This window comes from Rutilus rutilus (assembly GCF_951802725.1).
Source record: "Rutilus rutilus genome assembly, chromosome: 13".
Lineage (NCBI taxonomy): Eukaryota > Metazoa > Chordata > Actinopteri > Cypriniformes > Leuciscidae > Rutilus > Rutilus rutilus.
Genome location: NC_140218.1, coordinates 14,551,723 through 14,570,703, shown reverse-complemented (window position 1 = coordinate 14,570,703; position 18,981 = coordinate 14,551,723). Strand labels below are relative to the sequence as shown.

The window sequence follows — 18,981 nt, the reverse complement described above, 5'->3', positions numbered from 1 at the left end:
AGGTGTCTGAGTTTGTGTTGGAACTCTGAGACTATAAGGAGCTACAGGGTTCAATCCCAAGACCTGTGCACTAACCAGTGGACCATTATGTGGTCTACATATATCAGAATATCCAGACTCTACAGACTTTACTCTACATTTCCTGATTTTGTTCTCTGTCCTTCTGCTCATCGTTGCAAAAAGTCCAAAAGGAATATTTGGTTTGTTGTATTTTAGTCTTTTAAATCTCCTGCTCCGTCTCCAATCAAACTAATATCTCTATTTTCCTCATTTGACAGCTGTTTCCAGAGACCGGACCACGGCAAGGCGGAACCAGGCTCACCATCACTGGAGAGAATCTGGGTCTACAGTTCAGGGACATTATGACAGGTGTTCGGCTGGGAAAAGTACCCTGTGTTCCTATTGAAGAGGAATATGTTAGCGCGGAAAGGTGGGTAATACTTGAAGTTTTTTGGAAAACAAGGCTGTGAGGGATAGAAATACAGCGTGTTTAATGTATTGTATTGTTGTTTAACATCATAAAAATTGTGCACGGGAGAAAAATGTATTTCTGAAATAAAAAATCAGTTGACAAAAACTCTTCTAAGTTGTGCAAATTACCTGATGTAGGGCCTTTATACAGTTTGTGTCATTGTAAAGACTAAGTCTATACCTCACAGCCTTGTTTAAACATTCAAGTCTAACTATAACACTCTTTTTCACTGTATGATCTATCAAAATCAAAGTGAGTTTTTAATATATTGTTAGTTCTGATAAGTGTCTAGTAATTATAACACATTTTACCACATCTAAATTAAGAATCCTTGCAGTGCAGAAAATGCAGAAAAAAAGTCTGCAGTTTCAGTCTGGGTCAGCTCATAAATCAGAAACAGATTAATTATGGTAATAATATTTACTTGCGCTGTATCGTATAAATCCATCCGTTCACCTTCCTCCCCTTGAGGCCTTTGGAAACTTAGCACTGCTGTTAATCACGAACCTTAAAGAGGATTCTGACGTGTCTTTCTTCTGCAGGATTGTGTGTCTGCTGAATGACGCCACAGGATACCGTGTGCAGGAAGCCCAGGTGGAGGTGTGCGTGAGAGACTGCCTGGCTGACTACAGAGCCCTCTCACCCAGGGCATTCACCTTTGTGGTGAGCATCTAGGAGTCTGGAGACACTTAATCCTACAGATACATTCAGATCTTGTTGCCTTTGGATAATTGTAATTATGCAAATTGGATGTATATAATTACAAACAAACACTTGAGTATAAATGCAGTACCGTTCACAAGTTTTAGATCAGTACATTTTAAAGAAATTAATACTTTTATTCTGCAAGGACGCATAAAATTGTGACAGTAAAGACATTATAATGTCACAAAAGATGCAAATAAATGATGTTCTTTTGAACTTTCTGTTTGTCAAAGAATCCTGAAAACAACTGTATCACAGTTTCCACACAAAAAAAGTAAGCAGCAGCAAATCAGCATTAAAAAAAACATTTCCCACCACAGAAATTAATTACATTTTAAAATATATTAAAATAAAAAACTATATTTAAATTATAAACTGACTTTTAAATTGTAATAAATTTCACAATATGACAGTTTTTACTGTATTTTTAATCAAATTACTTAAAAAAGATACTTAATTTAAAAATGTTAGAAATCTTACCAACACCAAATATTTGAACGCTAGTGTATATCAGGAACGCATGAAGTTAGATGCACAGAGTTGGTGGCAAGAGTGACGCCCAGTATGGGTATACTTTGTACTAATAGTGTTTGAAATAAGATAAAATTACAATAACAGTGAACTTCTTTAATGTATCATTTTCTTCCTCAGACGCCGTACTTCACACGTGTCCAGCCCGCTCAGGGACCCCTCTCAGGAGGAACCAGAATCACTATTGAAGGAAACCACCTCAACGCTGGCAGCTCTGTTGGGGTCAACATTGGGCGTCACCCTTGTCACTTCAAAAAGTGAGTACTGCTCTTCTATATCTTCTGTGTATCGTTTAACAGCTATGCCACACACTTCTGGCATGTTGATGGTATGAAGTGGTATATACTATGAACACATATTGGGGACAGTCACAGTGTCAAATGCATCTGCATTGAAATAATTCAAAATATAAATTATTATTCAGCTCATTTGGGTGTGCATCCTGTGACCTGTCTAATAATAAGGCAAAAGTCCCAAAATATATATATGAAAAAAACGTAATTGTGTGTTTGGCTGCCCTTCTGTCTGTCTTGTTATCGGTTTATCCCTCCATCTGTCTGGCTTTCTTTCTAACTTTCTGTTTCTGTCTGTCACATAGTTTGTGTTTGTTTGTTTGACTGTTTTATATGCTCCATAGGCTCTGTGCCAGTTGTTTTGATGGTTAGCCTGTTGGCTGTTTTGGTGTAGCATTTGCCAACATACAGTCTCCGCTTGCTTGTTAATGTGGTCCTTTTTCTCTTACTCTCTCTGCTTATTCGTCTGCCAAGTTGTCTCCCTCTGTCTTTATCTGTATTCTTCCAAAAAGCTGTCTTCCGGCTTCTCACCTTAGCACGTCCACCTGTCATTCCGTCAGTCAAAACACCCAGGCCCATTTTTTTTTTTTACCCCTCGGCGTGTATCTACAGCATAAAGAGACACTTTGAAGGCACGAACATCAGCCACGGAATGGCACATGCGGTCCCGGTCGATTGTGCGCTTCCGTTTGTGGACGGGGACAGTGAATGAGTGTTCTTGCTGTCCGCCTGTCTATCTGTAGCACCAGACCGCTCTGCATTGCAGCGGAGAATAAAAAACATTGTCTCGTTGCCAAGTCTCAGACATGAGAGAAGGAGAGAATGAGGATTACCGCGGTTCTCGCTGACTGAGACGTCAGCCACACCTGGTCTCAGAGCCAGGGTTCGCTTCAGAGAGAAGGTCCACATCCTGTTAACCCATTGTGCGAGGATGTTAAAGTGATAGTAGGTTCAAAAATGGATATTCTTTCATCATTTACTCGCCCTCACATAGTTTCAAACCTGTATGGCTATTAACACAAAAGGAGAAGTTTTGAAGAATGTTCATGCTGCTCAGTTCAGTACAATGAAAGTGGATGGAGACTAGGCCTTATGCCATTTAGTCCACCCAAAAGTGAAAATTCTGTCATCATTTACTTACTTTGTCTAAACTACTATTTCTATTCACAAATGAAGATATTTTGAAGAATGTTAGGGACTAAATAATATTGTACTCAATATTACTCAATACAATATCAACTATTTTGTTTTATGTTCCACAAAAAATAAAGATAGGGCATACAGTTAGTCACCATGAGGGTGAGTAAATTATCACAAAATTATTTACATTTTATGGTGAACTATTCCTTGAAAGCATCATGAAACAAATTGTGCACTTTATTTGAAGCCATAAAATAGCATTGTATGAGGAACAGACTGAAATTTCATTCATTATTCACTGAAAGTCTTGTATTATTGCCATAATCCCCATTGCACTTTCATTGTGTGGAAAAGAGCAGCTCTGACATTTTGTAAAACATCTACTTTTGTGTTCTACAGAAAATAAATAAATAATTAAACGAGTTTCAAAAGACATGAGATCTTCATTTCCGGATGAACCATCCCTTTCATATGCCCTGCTTCTTTTTTTGTGTGTGTTTTGTGTCTTCCATTCATAATATCCAGTGAATTTATATTCAAATTTATTCTACATGTCTGTAATCCAAATTACATATTTAAAATGCAAAATCTCAACAAAAAAAAATATCCCAAAGCAATGGTTGCATTTTGCACTTCATTTCATTGAATGTCTGTATATTTTACCTTTGAGGAAATTTGTGGCTTATCCGCTCCACAACTTTTTTTGTGTGTGTGTGTTTGTTTGTGACAACCACCTTGTCAAAATATGTGCAGTTTTCTGAGGATTTCTGGGGTGTGCATCTTGAAAAGCGTTCCCATGGCAACGTACTAAGGGGATGTGCATGGAGATTGCAGGCACGTCTCCAGTACAGGAGGAGAGAGTGAAGCAGACAGACAGAGAAAAACAGACCCGAAGTCTTTGAAACCCATATGGTTGTTAACACAAATGATAGAGCTTCATCAAACAAACTTAACTCTTAGAATCTGTGTCATGATGAAATATGAATGTGATGACATGCTTTAACAGCACATGCTCTGATTGTGATGAGAATTAGTAAACATTTCATTTGCTTTTACCCTAATACACCTCTGCGCTTCCTCCATGACTGTAGGCGGAGCTCTAAAGAGATCGTGTGTGTGACCCCGGCCGGCGTGAACGCGGGAAGTACTCCGGTTATGGTGGACATTGACTCTGCTGAGCTGAGGAACCCTGAGGTGAAGTTTAACTACACAGAGGACCCCACCGTCCTGAAGATAGACCCAGACTGGAGCATCGCTAGGTAGGCGACACAACTGTTCAGTGGCCCACAATCTGCGTTTGTGTTATTGAGTATTTAAAAACGCAACATTGTGACTTCAGAATAGAATGGAAGCATGACTACAATGTTGGTTTGTTGGCACCATGGTCTAGTGGTTTGTGTATGTGTCCTGACACATTAAACAGTGCCAATCATGCAGCCTTCTTTTCTTCTCACCATCGTAAAAATTAACACTTAAGTTTAGGGTCCAATTCTCACTATTAACTACTTGCTTATTAGCATGCATATCACTAGGATATTGGCTATTTATTAGTACTTATAAAGCACATTAAATGCCTTATTCTGCATGACCATATTCTGCATCCCTTAAAGGGTTAGTTTACCCAAAAATGAAAATTCTATCAGTAATTACTCACCCTCATGTTGTTCCAACCCCGTAAGACCTTCGTTCATCTTCGGAACACAAATTAAGATATTTTTGATGAAATCTGAGAGCTGGCTCACTTCTCCATAGGCTTCTAGGTGACCGAAACTTGCTGGCCCAGAAAAGTTATTAAAGAGATCGTTGATATAGTCCAAGTGACTACAGTGGCTCAATCTTAAGTTTATAAAGCGACGAGAATACTTTTTGTGCGCAAAAACAAACAAAAATAACAACTTTATTCCACTATTCATTTCCTTCTATCTGGGCCTCGAGTTGGTTCACGTAGTGTTTTTGCGCAGCGCGTCTGTGTTGTACGTCACATGCATCACACACATGACCAGCGTCGGCCAATAGTGAGCCTACGTGGTGACGTGTAACACAGACGCGCTGCGCAAAAACACTACGTGAACCAACTCGAGGCCCAGATAGAAGGAAATAAATAGTGGAATAAAGTCATTATTTTTGTTTGTTTTTGCGCACAAAAAGTATTCTCGTCGCTTGATATACTTAAGATTGAGCCACTGTAGTCACTTGGACTATATTAACGATCTCTTTAATAACTTTTCTGGGCCAGCAAGTTTCGGTCACCTAGAAGCCTATGGAGAAGTGAGCCAGCGCTCAGATTTCATCAAAGATATCTTAATTTGTGTTCCGAAGATGAACGAAGGTCTTACGGGGTTGGAACAACATGAGGGTGAGTAATTACTGATAGAATTTTCATTTTTGGGTGAACTAACCCTTTAAGGGATGCAGAATATGGTCATGCAGAATAAGGCATTTAATAAAGGAGAACTAACCCTTTAATACTATCCAATACCCTAAACTTATATACACAAAAAGTTGCTGTTTGGATTTAAATAGGCAATTGCTTCAGAGTCTTTGATTGAAAAACATTTATTTCCATCAAGAGGTGCATCAATGTTTGATGAAGATCTTGTATTGACAATGCAAGAGTCCAGCACTCTGTAAAGTCTCCTCCAGCACATCCCAAAGACTTTCAATGAATTTAAAGTCTGGACTCAGAGGTGTCAATTCATGTGAAAATGATTCTTCATGCTCTCTCCCAACCATTCTTTCACAATCTGAGCCTGATGCATCTTGACATTGTCATCCTGGAATATGGCCATGATGTGTCTTCCTACATGGTTGTTTAAAAAATGAAAGCAACACACTCCATCAATTAGGGTTAGAAGAATTGTTGCCAAACATATAACATGCTAGAAATTTTTTTCTTAAGCATTTGCCTGTTTAAATCCAAACAGCGACCTTTTTTTTGGCCAGGCAGTGTATATATATAATTTCAAAATGCAGTTGCATATGCGGAGGGTGAACCAACTCCAGGGCAAGGAGATGCGCTTCCCTTTAAAAACACATTTAAATAGATTTCCTTGAAATAGTTTCAAGTTACATGTCACCGCACAACCTACACATCCCAGCATATACGCTCCCGATAACTTATGTTATTAAAGGGACCACATTCACGAACCACTATTAATTTTAACAGAAAAACAAGCATATTGTATGTGGGATTTGGCATGGCAGAAAGTGCTCAAAGAGCGCTCCCTTTATAATTACTAAAAAGCTGTCACTCATCTCAGTTCATCGCAATCTCACAAAATTCCTTTAAAATCAATGCAACTGACTGCGCAATGAATCTGTCTACACTTTGTTTGTAGTAATGAGAGGATTTGCGAGCGCGCAGAGCTCTGAATCCACTCACCGCTCAAAACTTAACACCTCTGATTGACCATTGCTTTCAGGAAATCAACACCTATGTTTGTGATTGACTACACTGCTCAACACTGCAAAAACACGTTCATGCTCTCCAGAGCGCAAACACTTGATAGTTTGCCAAATCTGTTTCACCGATATGCTATTATTACTAAGAAAACTGCTCCTAGGCCAGCAGTAATGATCAGCTTTTCCCTCTAAACGCAATCAGACATTGATTTTAAGTAGCATGTATGTAATTTCTTTTAACTTTATTATAGATTTACACATCACAAATATATGGTAAAACCGGTTGTGGTTTGTTTAAAATGTCTTTAAAATAGCTGGCAGTTAGCTAAATATGCTACGTGCACCACAAGACGAACCTCAACTGATTGCGGCCCAAAAATTGCTGACAGAAATTATAATTTGTACATTGGATCTTGAGAATTTCAAGCACCAACAGAAAGTTTTTTTTTTTTTTAATAAAAGTTACACCCTTCACTTACACTCACTTTCACTAAACTAAAATGTAGCTGGTTTTTTTTCAGAGCCATTGCCTGTGGTTAGCATATGTGCTCCAAAACACATTGCTGTGGTGTTCATGTGGCAGTCACGGGTTCGAATCCGGCCCACTTTGTCTCCCAGTTCCTTTGCCATAATTTTCTGTCATCTCTCTACTTCCCCTCTTAATAAAAATGGCAAAATTAAAAACGTAGCAATTCCTCCTACCTCGCTGAAGGACGTTGGAACTACAAAGAAGTAATAAAAATCAATACGAAGCTATTTGTGTTACGCTTTCTCTTGACACATGAGCAGAACTCATTAAGAGGTTGAAAAATGAGATTCTTTTAGGCGTCGCTCCCTTCACGCCATCAGACTTCTGCACCTGTGAGCAGAGCTGCTGTCAGGAGATGTTTTTTTGCAGCTTTTCCAGGGAGGAGCAGTGATTTGCACTAAAGCATGTCTGGCCTGTCGGTGTCGGGGGTGAAATAAAAACAACAAGTCTATAGAAACACCATCAGCGGTGTCAGATGGGGCAGGCAGGATGGAGCACTTATCACCTGCATCTTCGCTTCTCTTGCGGGTTATAGAGTGAGCTCTTTAAAAGCCTGTAGATGAAAAGAAGCTCTCAACACTCCCCCTCTCTCCCTCTTTCTATCACTTACTTTCTTATTTACCTTTGTGTGGTGTCAGCGGTATGCTCTTTGGGAGCAAAAAGGTGAAAAATTTAAAGCTATACAGCAAAGCTGTTGACTTTATGCACTTAGCATGTATCCGTGTCTAACAATTGTTATTTTTTTTATTTTAAAACAATATTTGAATGATCTCTGATTTCTGGTCCAGGTTATACTGTTCCTACCATATTTATACCAAGTTCTGGCATTAGACACTAGATGGCACAGTCCGATAGGTCCTTAACTCATTTGGTAGCAATCACATCTCATCTACATAGCGTAGCTGATTGGTTGCTGTTACATCATAGGCCAATGAGCTGCGGCTCAACATTCAAATACCAGTAGTGCAGCCCACTTTCAGAAACCCTCCACCTTCCCCAGCTCCACCTGTATAGATCTGATACAGGGGTTATTTCATGTATGTTACATGTGCAGAAGCAGCATATATACAGTACTGTGCAAAAGTCTTAGGCATGTTAATATCCCCCCCCCACAATAATCACAGACGGACTCGATGATGGTGAGATCAGATCATACCGGCTGTTGTCAGACTCCTTGTGCATACACAAATCTCACTGAATTATTACAATTAATGGCAAAAAGAATGTTTGGAAATGTAAACTGATATTTCCTACTGACACACTACAGCAAAAGATATAAATAACTGACTTAAAACCTTTTTTTTTTTTTTTGTGTGGTGTGGTGGGGGGGGGGGGGGGGGGGGTGTGGTATTAACATGCCTAAGACTTTTGCACAGTACTGTATATATATGAAGAGTTCAGATGCAAAAACCTCTAAGTGCCATCTGAAATTTTCTTCTAGAATGACCATTTTCATGCAGCTTGTATATTTAAGTTCAGTAATTTCACTTAAATGGCAATGAAAATTACCTATTAATTGTCATTTAAGTGAAATTACTGAACTTAAATAAACGAGCTTGATAAAAATGATCATTCTAGAAGAAAATTTCAGATGGCACTTAGAGGCTTTTGCATCTGAACTCTTCATATATATATTTACTCTTTTTTTCTATAGTCACAAAAGAGTTGTCACAACACACATACTCTCAACTGAGTATCTGTGTGATTGTGTGTTCTGATGCTAACCCAGGCCGCTACAGTCAAGCGTGTTCTTTCTCCATCGTGCCCTGCTTTGAACGGGGCCATTATCCCGCAGGAGTCTATACCATAGTACCTTTCCCCCCCTTCCATCTGCCTCTGAAAAACAAACACACACACTCAGGGATCAAAGCAGAACCAGAAATGACTGCGCCTGTGCAGAAGTCGCCCTTAGCTTGAACAGACATAACTGAAATCCAAAAGTTGTGGCCCCAGAGCCTGTTAGTGAGCACTGAGAGAAGCTCTATTGATTCGAGCTGAAAATGCCCTTCAGGGCCACGGCACACAGCAGGTGTCACAGAGGCAAACAGGCAGAGACATCAGCAGCGGTACGGTGTGAGACTCAAACTCGCAGACCGCCTATGTCAACAAGCTTGTGAACACAAGTGTTTTTTCGGAAGATGTCGGCATAGGGAACCCTAGGCAAATTGGTATCATGAAACGATTTAGTGTTTAGATCAGCCAAAAAACATAATCTAAAAGTACATATTGCATCATCAAATACAGACAAATGCCAAGAGACCAAAAGTTAGGACAAACATGAAAGAAACCAAGAACAGCAAAGGCTCCAAACTCGCAAAACTAACTACGGTAGCTTGTATTTCTGACATACTGCAGATAAACTCTTTATTTGTGACTGAACTATATATAAAATTATTGAAATTGGATGGATGGATGGATAGAAACCTGTTAACTATTATCAACTACTGAAGATACTATTTGCTGAGTAGGTTAGCTAAACTGTTAAACTGATTTGATGTCACTTGAAGGTAACACTTTTGTCCTCTCGAGTATTGAGGTTGGTTGCAGCCATGGTAATAAAGAGAACAGGACTGCATGCTTGCAATACATCAAGTGTACAGTTGCATACCGGCAAGCACTGTGACTGGAATGAGATATGTTCTCAGTGGTAGGTAGAGGATCTATTTGTAGGCAGAGTGTCCTTTTTCTTGTTCTCTGAAGCTTGTACCTGAGTTAAGAGGGATTTTCACTTAGTCAGACAGACTATGGACTTCGGAGAGAGACTGAAAGAACTCACACATATAGTGTGCTGTGGGCAAACAGGTCTCCAAACACCTGGTAAGACAAACTGAGCTGCAAGGTTGACACATTTCCTTTTGAAACAAGAAGTTGGGGCAGGATTTGGTTCAAGAGCTTTCTCTTTTTCTAAATAGCCAGTAGCATCTAGTTTACATCACAGGCTGGCAAAATTGCATTTAAAATACCACTTTCACAATGAATGTATTTGTTTGTGTCCAATCGATGGTTGAGAAAAGAAATAAAGTGAGCAATGTCAATTTGCTACTTGCCATTGCAAGGGGATGTACATTTATGGGACTGATTCTCAGTCTAGAGGTTGATTTTTTCACCTAAATAAAATCTCTCACTTAAAAATATATAGTATATTTGGTCTTACAGAATGAAGAAGTGCACTAGCATATAGTTAGCCTTGAAGCTAACTGCCACTGACTGAAAGCTATAAAACTCTAGTTTTGAATTGATGGGCTCGGAATAACCGCATCACCTAATCTCAGCCTCTTTTATGACTTATGAAACGGGTGCCGCATATGTAGAGGTGGAATGTCTTTAAACTCCCGGCTCTTCACGAAAATCCTTTTTGTGTCTCATCGGCAAAAGTGATTATGGGATATATTACCTCTGCTCTGTTTTACCTCCCTTTGGGATGAAAAGCTTGATAGACTGATATTTCTTCAGATTTCAAGGCCAAGTGTTGAGCTAGACTGTATGATTGGGTTATTGTGTGAGATCTGTACCCATCATGTTTCGATGATGACTTCCTGTTTCTCTTCCCAGCGGTGGGACTCTGCTGACGATCAGCGGCACCAACCTGGCCACCATTAAAGAACCCAAGATCCGCGCCAAGTACGGCTCTGCCGAGTCCTTCCATGTAAGTATCCTTTTTTTTCCCTTTTCTTTCCTGACATTTCTTCCTTCCACACCACTAGCCATATATTTTTCCCTTGTATTCCGGCATTTTTCAGTCAGCTTTCTCCTTCGCTCTAAGGAAACCATCTAAATGTTCATCTCACAAAAGCTCCCACATGTTCTCCTGCCACTGTTCTTGCTTAAAGGACTCCATAAAAGAGGCACTTGGGAAAGGTCACAGAAATATCTTTGTCACTCTGTTTCATTTTCTACACAATTCTTACTGTCCTATTGTTTAAATGACCTCTGTGTTTTCAACATCACATTAACAAAATGTTTTATGTAACATTATAACTAGAACTATATCCGACATGGCTTCTGTTGTAACGATTTAATAAGTAAGGTCAATCAATTAAATATTTTAATGAAATTATTTACAATTTACATTGTGTGTGTGTGTGTGTATATATATATATATATATATATATATATATATATATATATATATATAATCAGTGGTGTTCTGAAATGAGGAGGCAGAGTTCTCACAGTTTATCTATATATATATATATATAAACTCAAATGTACATGCCCCAATTACACTTAATGTCGTGTCACATTTTCCTGGTTAAATATTACTTTACTATACATTAAAAAATACAATTCTATTTTGTATTTTTATATTAACAATGTAATGTTCTATTTATTAAAACCAATAATAAATCTCATCAAGTTAGTGTTTTAAGCATTTTACATTTATTTCAAAATAATAACCAAAGGCAGTAACTATTTAAACAATGCATTTTATTTCCAAACTGATGTTCAGCTGTCAACTTATTTTCATCAGTCGGTAAACACTGGTCACAGACACGGAGGTTAATTTCACCAAGCTTATTGCTCGCTAAAAACCCCAACAGTGATCATGTTTTCAGGCCATTTCAAGTTTGATTTTGACGTGACATAAAGCGGTGGTATCTAAGTGGCCGGGCTGTTTACTTGCTTTTTTAATTAGTCTTCCCATTAACGGCATCATTTTGTTCATTCAGACTAATTCGCGAACGCGGAACATGCACGAAAACGAGGCGGGATTTATCGTGCGAATCAGTCATAACCAATCACATCCAATCATAGCGTGATGGAGGCATTGCCTCCTCTCACATGACTTTCCCTCATTCATTCTCAATTACCCCCCTCTAAACCCACCCCACACGTTATTTTTTGGACAGTCCTGATAATAAATGTTGATTTGAAATGTTGCAGTTTTATGAAGTTTTGCCTCTCTGTTTTCCTATTCTACTCAGAACTGCACTGTTTTCAACAACTCCGTTATGGTCTGTCTGGCCCCGTCGGTGGCTGATTCAGAGCGAGGCTTTGCAGAGACTGGCAGCGGACCCGATGAGATCGGCTTCTACATGGATAACGTCCACGCTCTTGTGGTCGTCAACGAGAGCTTTAGCTACTACCCGGATCCCGTCTTTGAACCCCTCAGTCCCACAGGCATTCTGGAGCTCAAACCAACATCTCCCCTCATCCTGAAGGTATAAGTCAAGATGTCGATGGATTTGTGGGTATTGATGTGAGGTTTTTGTGGCCAATTTGAGTTTGAGTCATTTACTGATCATGTTCCCCCTTCTTCTGTGCACATTTTCCTGTCCTGTCTACTGTACCAATAAATACAAGTACACTGTAAAATAGCTAATAACTAAAAAAAAAAAAAAAAAAAAAACTGATATCTGATTCTCTCGTTTTGTTTTTTTATTGATTTGTCTGGTCCATACTTACAACTTCCTTCATCTCTTCGTTTATAAACTTCTAAATGCTGATCACAGAGACCAGCTGGTTTCTCCTGTAATGAAAGCTTCTCTTTTCTTTAAACCAACTGAGGTGAGAGTCGAAGCATGTCAGGTGATATTTCTTTGTTAAATGGAAATTTATTAACGAAACCTTTTTACTTAATGCCCGATCCCCCGTCTGGCTTATTGGGGGGAGAGAAAACAACCCGGTGCATTAGCAAAGCGAAGGAAAATACGAAATGCAATTTGGTGAAATAATCAGGGATATTCTGGAGATGCATCACATTCTCCACGCAATTAATTTCTCATCTAATTTGATCTGGGGTTGGCGGCGCGGATGAGATGAGAAGGGGAGAGGGAGCTGAATTTGCATTAAAGAGCGTCGTGCCATGGCATCACTGAACCCTGAGGATGGGGTGGGAGGGGGGGGGTATGTTGGTGCTTTGCTGTTGTTCATCAACATTTCTCTTTCCTGTCCCGTCCGTCCATGTGGCTGCAGAGATTTCCGTCCTTTATTTTCCTTACTGTTTATCTCCATTGAGGAGATCAGTCACAGGATATGTTCATATCTGTTCAAGCCCTCTGGGGTTTTCTTTGCTTTTTTAAAATCAATATCTACATGACCTTTACGTGTCCAAGGTTGTGTGATGCTAAATTTATTTCAGACAAAAATGGACCATCACTATTATCTGGAAAACCCATTCTGGCGCTATTTGCAGCTTAATGTCAATGAACATTCTATAGACATTTTTCATATTTTCACTGTTGCCAACACACAAAAAATATCAATAAAAATGTATTTAATTTGTTTATTATTTTTTATGTTTTATTTTAAATGTATTCTTTTTATGTGAAGTATTTAATTTATATTGTTTTAATTATTTAAATGGATATTTTGTTATAGTGTTTGTGTGCGTGTGTATACTATTTATATTTTATTGATATTTAAATTTTTTATTTTATTTTTATATCATATAAAATGTTTATTTGTAGTAATAATATTAATAAATGTAAATATAAAATGATAAACTTAAATTTCTGCATATGTAATATATAAAAAATATATCATTTAGTAATACTTAAATCATTTTTCCCTTTACAAAGAAAATTTGCAGTAATAGTTTTTTAATGGAAATTAGTTATATTTGCGCAGTTGATGCTTTTAAGGTGATGGTCAAATGATATCATGTCAAAAAAGCAATGAATGTTAGTTTTTTTTTTTTTTTTTTTTATCTTATTATATATATTTTTTATTCATCATTGCAGGGTCGTAATTTGATTCCTGTCGCTCCTGGTAACTCCAGACTGAACTACACCGTGTTCATCGGAGAGACGCCGTGCGTTCTGACGCTCTCTGAGACCCAGTTGCTGTGCGAATGGCCCAACCTCACCGGCCAGCACAAAGTGACGGTATGTACTCAAGATCCTCAAGTTCACTCTGTCCAAATGTCAAAAGATCTGAAATGACAACTGGCAGTCAGAAATGAACTTAGCACCAACCGAATGCCCCGCCGAAGGAAAACGTCTTGAAAGGACACTCTTTATCTTCTCGCAGCATGTCATTCGTTGTGATGGCTCTGAAAGCAGAATGCTTCGAGAAGAAAAATATTTACGCCTGTTTTCTGCATTGGTATTATTTTTGCCACAAATGTCACATTGGATTGAGAGAAATTGTATGAAATATATGTTTTTACAAATGCTCTTTGAAAAATGCTGGTTCAAAAATAGACGTGTCTCTTTGTGTTGCAATCCGCGTGCGGCACTAAGAGACGACGTGAAGCCAGGCCAGGGAGAGGGAGACACAGCTGTGCTCTTGTCCCATGTACATTGACCTACTTATGGGCCGCCCTTGGTGCATTGGATCACGTCTGGCAGCTCTCAGTGTGTGTGATTTCTGTATCTTTTGGCCTCTATGTGAGAATTAGTCTCGTGTGTGTGTGTATACATGTGATCATGTGAGTGTGCTGGTCACACAGCTGTGCGTTGACTGCTGTGACCCCTGTTAGAGAGTCTCTCTAGGAAATTTTGCATGGCTGGGATCTTTGACCCCATGCCTTCCCAGGGGTCCCTGCAGTTTTGCAGAAAGCACACAATGCCTGCGGTGCATTACACACACTCACGTAATGTCTGCAGTGGAGTTCTCTTGTAGTTCAATTCCACAGATTTACATTATGCGCTGTTTGCGCTTCACTTTATTTCAACACCCCTAACCCAACGGAATGAATTTAATAATTTGTTTGTGCTACAGACATGAATGATACCTCAAATTGTGTGCTTTGTTGAGGAGAGGTTCGAAGGAGTTATGTGATATTAAGTTATTACAGAATTTAGGTATGGCTTTTTATATATATATGAAAACACACACACACACACACACACACACACACACACACACACACATATATATATATATATATATATATATATATATATATCAATGGTTTTAAACATTTAACCCTGATGTAAAAACACTTTTACGGTAAAAAAAAAGAAAAGAAAAGAAAAGAAAAACACCTTGACATTATGTGAATTGATTTTTGCCAAGACAGAGCTGTGTAAACAATCACAAGGTTCCTTGTTAAATGTTCTATTTTCGAAATTCAAGCTTGAAATGATCCAGTAATAATAGGGCGTTTTGAACTAAATGGGTTTTCAATTTCCGAGCTTGTCTCATAAATGTGATTGGCTCATAAAGTTTTAATTTGTGACTTGTGTGAAGCTGCTGTTGCATTCTTGATGCAAAAAGTTGATTCTCACAAATGAATTGCCCAAACAACATGATGAATGCTAATCGCAGCTAATTGCAGATCGCAGGCCACTACACAAGATTCGCTTCCTGCGCCTCAGTGAGTCAGGTCTTCCGTGCCTCTGTTACAGATCCGAGCAGGAGGGTTTGAATATTCCCCCGGCACGCTGCAGATCTACTCCGACAGCCTTCTCACCCTGCCTGCCATCATCGGGATCGGAGGAGGTGGAGGACTCCTGCTGCTGGTCATCATCGCTGTGCTCATCGCATACAAGCGCAAGTCCCGCGACGCTGACCGCACACTCAAACGACTCCAGCTACAAATGGACAACCTGGAGTCTAGAGTCGCTCTCGAGTGCAAAGAAGGTGAGATTAATTATTAGTATGTCATATATCATTTAGGGCCTGCAAAGATGGTTCACAAACTGCATCCTGCTGCATCTGCATGTTTGCCCTTTTATACAGTAACAATGCTGTCAATCAATTAAATTGCTTAATTAAATGAATTATGTTATTGCAGAATTTACATACGGGTCAGACACAGGTTAATTGCTTTGTTAAATATTTGTACTAAATTAACATGTTAAATGGACTATATATACAATTATACATGCACAATTTCATGTGTGTGTGTGTGTGCATGTATACATGATCGGTAAGATTTTTTATGTTTTCAACATTGATAATAAATAATAATAATAAACGTTTCTTGAGCAGCAAATCAAAATATTAGAATGATTTCTGAAGAATCATGTGATACTGAAGACTAGAGTAATGATGCTAAAAAAATTCAGCTTTGCATCACAGGAATAAATTACATTTTAAAATAGATTTTAAAATTGTAATAATATTTCACAATATTACTTTTTTGTTGTATTTTTAATCAAAGAAATGCAGCCTCTGTGAGCATAAGAGACTTCTTTTAAAAACATACAATCTGAAATGAATCAAATGTCAATGACATGTATTAATTTACATAAAGTATGCATTGACTTGCCTAGTCCTCTACTAATAAAATAACACTAGTCGACCCTAATAAATGAATACTTTTGTAAAAGCTTTTACACCCTATCTGTTCCTACTAATACATTTAAGAATGGTGTTTTATGTAAATGACACTCGCTGTGATGAATCATCAGAGAATGTGATTTTCATACGCGATTTAAATTGCTGTTGAAGTGAAACCTGCAGGTCCTACGATCAAGCTCCACATTAACATCTTTCCGTTCTCTTGTCGCCATGGTGACACCATTATTGTTGTTGGCATGTCTTGGTAACAGGTTGGTGTTAGTGGGCCGCTCTGTTATGGGATTCCGTCTTCCACCCAGTATGAAATGCAGTTTCCGTATGCCGTAAAGGTTCCCAGTGCCACACTCTACCTGGTCTCGTAGAGATGCACTGGGTCTAATTGGCCATTATCTTAGGACTGTCGACCCTCCTGGTCACAACCCTGTCAGGAGGATGAAAAAGCGTGCCGTGGCTAGCTAGCTAACAAACAGTCTTTTTCACCGCAAAGGGGGAGATGGCTGAATGTCAGAGGGAGAATGATGAAAGAAATTTGCTGCTTGCCAAATGGGTGAAGGAACCGGTAGACATTGATTAGCTGTCACGTTCTTTAGGCCTGATTCTCACTGATTGGCCGACCGCCTTCATTAGTGGACAACCTGAACGGTTTGTTATCGCAATGCCATTCAATCTGTGCATCAATATTTTATTTGGATCATATGCGCTGACATTATTTACAACCTCTGCAAAATATTTATGACCTCAGCTTGGTTATTTCTCGTTTTGGGCTGGGAATGGATTTGCTTCGTAATGACACGAAGCTCTCAAACCCGTGGGCTGTCAAACCCAGTGAGGTCAACAGGGCCAGAAAATGGGCTGCGAAGGGGTGAATCTCACAAAACCTGTCAAGACGTCATATTTTACATCAAAATTACAAGGAAACAAGTTTTTTGGGGGAAAAAGTTTAAATATCTGTTAAAATATTTTAAAAACTCTTTAGTGACCCGGGACGTCATTTACTTCCCCCTTCCTCATATATTTATTTTAAGTTAGACATCAATCTTAGTATTCCTCAATCAATTCATCATATACAATAGCCTGGCTAACGTCAGACCAAGTCTCATTTGAGACTTGGTCTGGGAACCACGTGTTCATTTTCTTGTATTTGAGGCGTGGTTTATGAATGCCCAGAGTCGTTTATTGGGCGCTATGAATGTCTATCAAATGCGCCTGTACGTAGCTCATAACCAATCGCTTCAATTATACCAGATGACGTATGTAGAGCGACAGAAATTCAACGAGGAAAAAGACGATGGGTCAAAGATTTATTTGTGCACGATGGCGTTTAGCGAATATTACCGTTTGTGCAAGATAAACATGAGGGTAGAAGGTAACGTCAAGTCTGATGCCATGTTGGATTCATAGATATAAACAAACTGCTTCGGTGTCGTCATCGTCTTGCTGCTCCCTCCCCATTCTGTGATTGGTTCCCTTTTTCAGGGGAAAATCTGGTCCATCTGGAATAAAATCGCGCTGCGAGCAAGGCAGTATGGGGAAACCCAGGCTACATATACAATATAACAAGAAAAAATTTTTTTATAAAAGAATGCCTGTTTTCCCATTCATTTTTTGTTGTTGTAAAAATTGTACAAGGTCGCTAATGAACTGAGGTGTTTCTGCACAACAATAATTTAATATTTAATGACTGAATAAGTGCAATTCACCTTTATTCCACAAGGTGGCAATGTCTGATACACAATGATGAAGTGACGTTTCACTCATAGTCATCGCAGGCAGAAAACAAAGTAATAGGGAGTACCATCAGCAAAACTTAGCGATTTACTGAACGCAATCAAACATTAGTGTTACTGTCACTTGATGGTGGATCTGGTGAAGAAGCTGTCAGAGATCAAAATATTGATTTTGAAGATGTTGAAAAAGATAGTTTTGAGAAATGTTTGAAATCGCGTATATGAGCCAGATGCTAATGTACTGGGAAATGAGCTCTTACGAGGACAGTGTTGATGGTATAAAACATCTGCTCAAACCGAACCCTTCCAAGCTCCAAAAGGTAACAAAATATGCTTTATTTTATTGTTCTTTAATAGTTACTTTAACATCAGAAGAGTTTTATATTATTGCAACAGGTGGAGATCCATCAGTGTCAAGACCCGAATATGTATAATGATTGGCGAAACATTCATGCATTTAAAGGTGGGGTATGTGATTTGCAAAACGGCCGGCAGATTTTGAAAATACACAACTCAAATGGTCCTACCTTCTTTCCTTTGACTCCACCCATTCGAAGAACATGGACATGGATGGGGGAGGGGGGTATGGTACGACCGTTTGATTGACGCACTTACTGTCCAATGATTCTAGGTGGTCTTGGAAATGATTGGCTGGAGTTTTTCGAGTCCTGCCCGTTCCACAGATGATTAAATTGCTTAATTTTCATTTCAGTGCTTCCAACTCAGTGGCTGTATAGGAATAGGATTTCAAGTGATTTTGAAAAAATGGCCAAAAAAGAGAATCACATACCCCACCTTTAAGGTAATAATTGTATATAATATATTTAGAATTAAAATAAATATTTTACACATTTCCCCCCCCAAATTCTCATTACCAAAATTTGAGATATAATTCAAATTTGTCTATTACTGTAAAAAGTACTTCATGGCTTATTCACCTAAAAGCGTCAACGGCCTCTAAATGCTTTCCCAACCCTCTGAGCAACTTCG

At 38.7% G+C, this 18,981-nt stretch overlaps 1 protein-coding gene across 2 annotated transcripts in view; it reads left to right on the top strand.

The window, feature by feature from the left end:
- plxna1a (plexin A1a) overlaps positions 1-18,981 on the top strand; it is a 201,384-nt gene that overhangs the window by 157,193 nt on the left and 25,210 nt on the right. For both annotated transcript variants that reach the window (XM_084428130.1, XM_084428129.1), the window contains exons 13-20: positions 279-430; positions 1,015-1,135; positions 1,829-1,965; positions 4,233-4,400; positions 10,625-10,718; positions 11,998-12,234; positions 13,756-13,899; positions 15,367-15,601. In XM_084428130.1, coding sequence (XP_084284256.1) covers positions 279-430; positions 1,015-1,135; positions 1,829-1,965; positions 4,233-4,400; positions 10,625-10,718; positions 11,998-12,234; positions 13,756-13,899; positions 15,367-15,601 — 1,288 coding nt within the window. The remainder of the gene's footprint in view (positions 1-278; positions 431-1,014; positions 1,136-1,828; positions 1,966-4,232; positions 4,401-10,624; positions 10,719-11,997; positions 12,235-13,755; positions 13,900-15,366; positions 15,602-18,981) is intronic.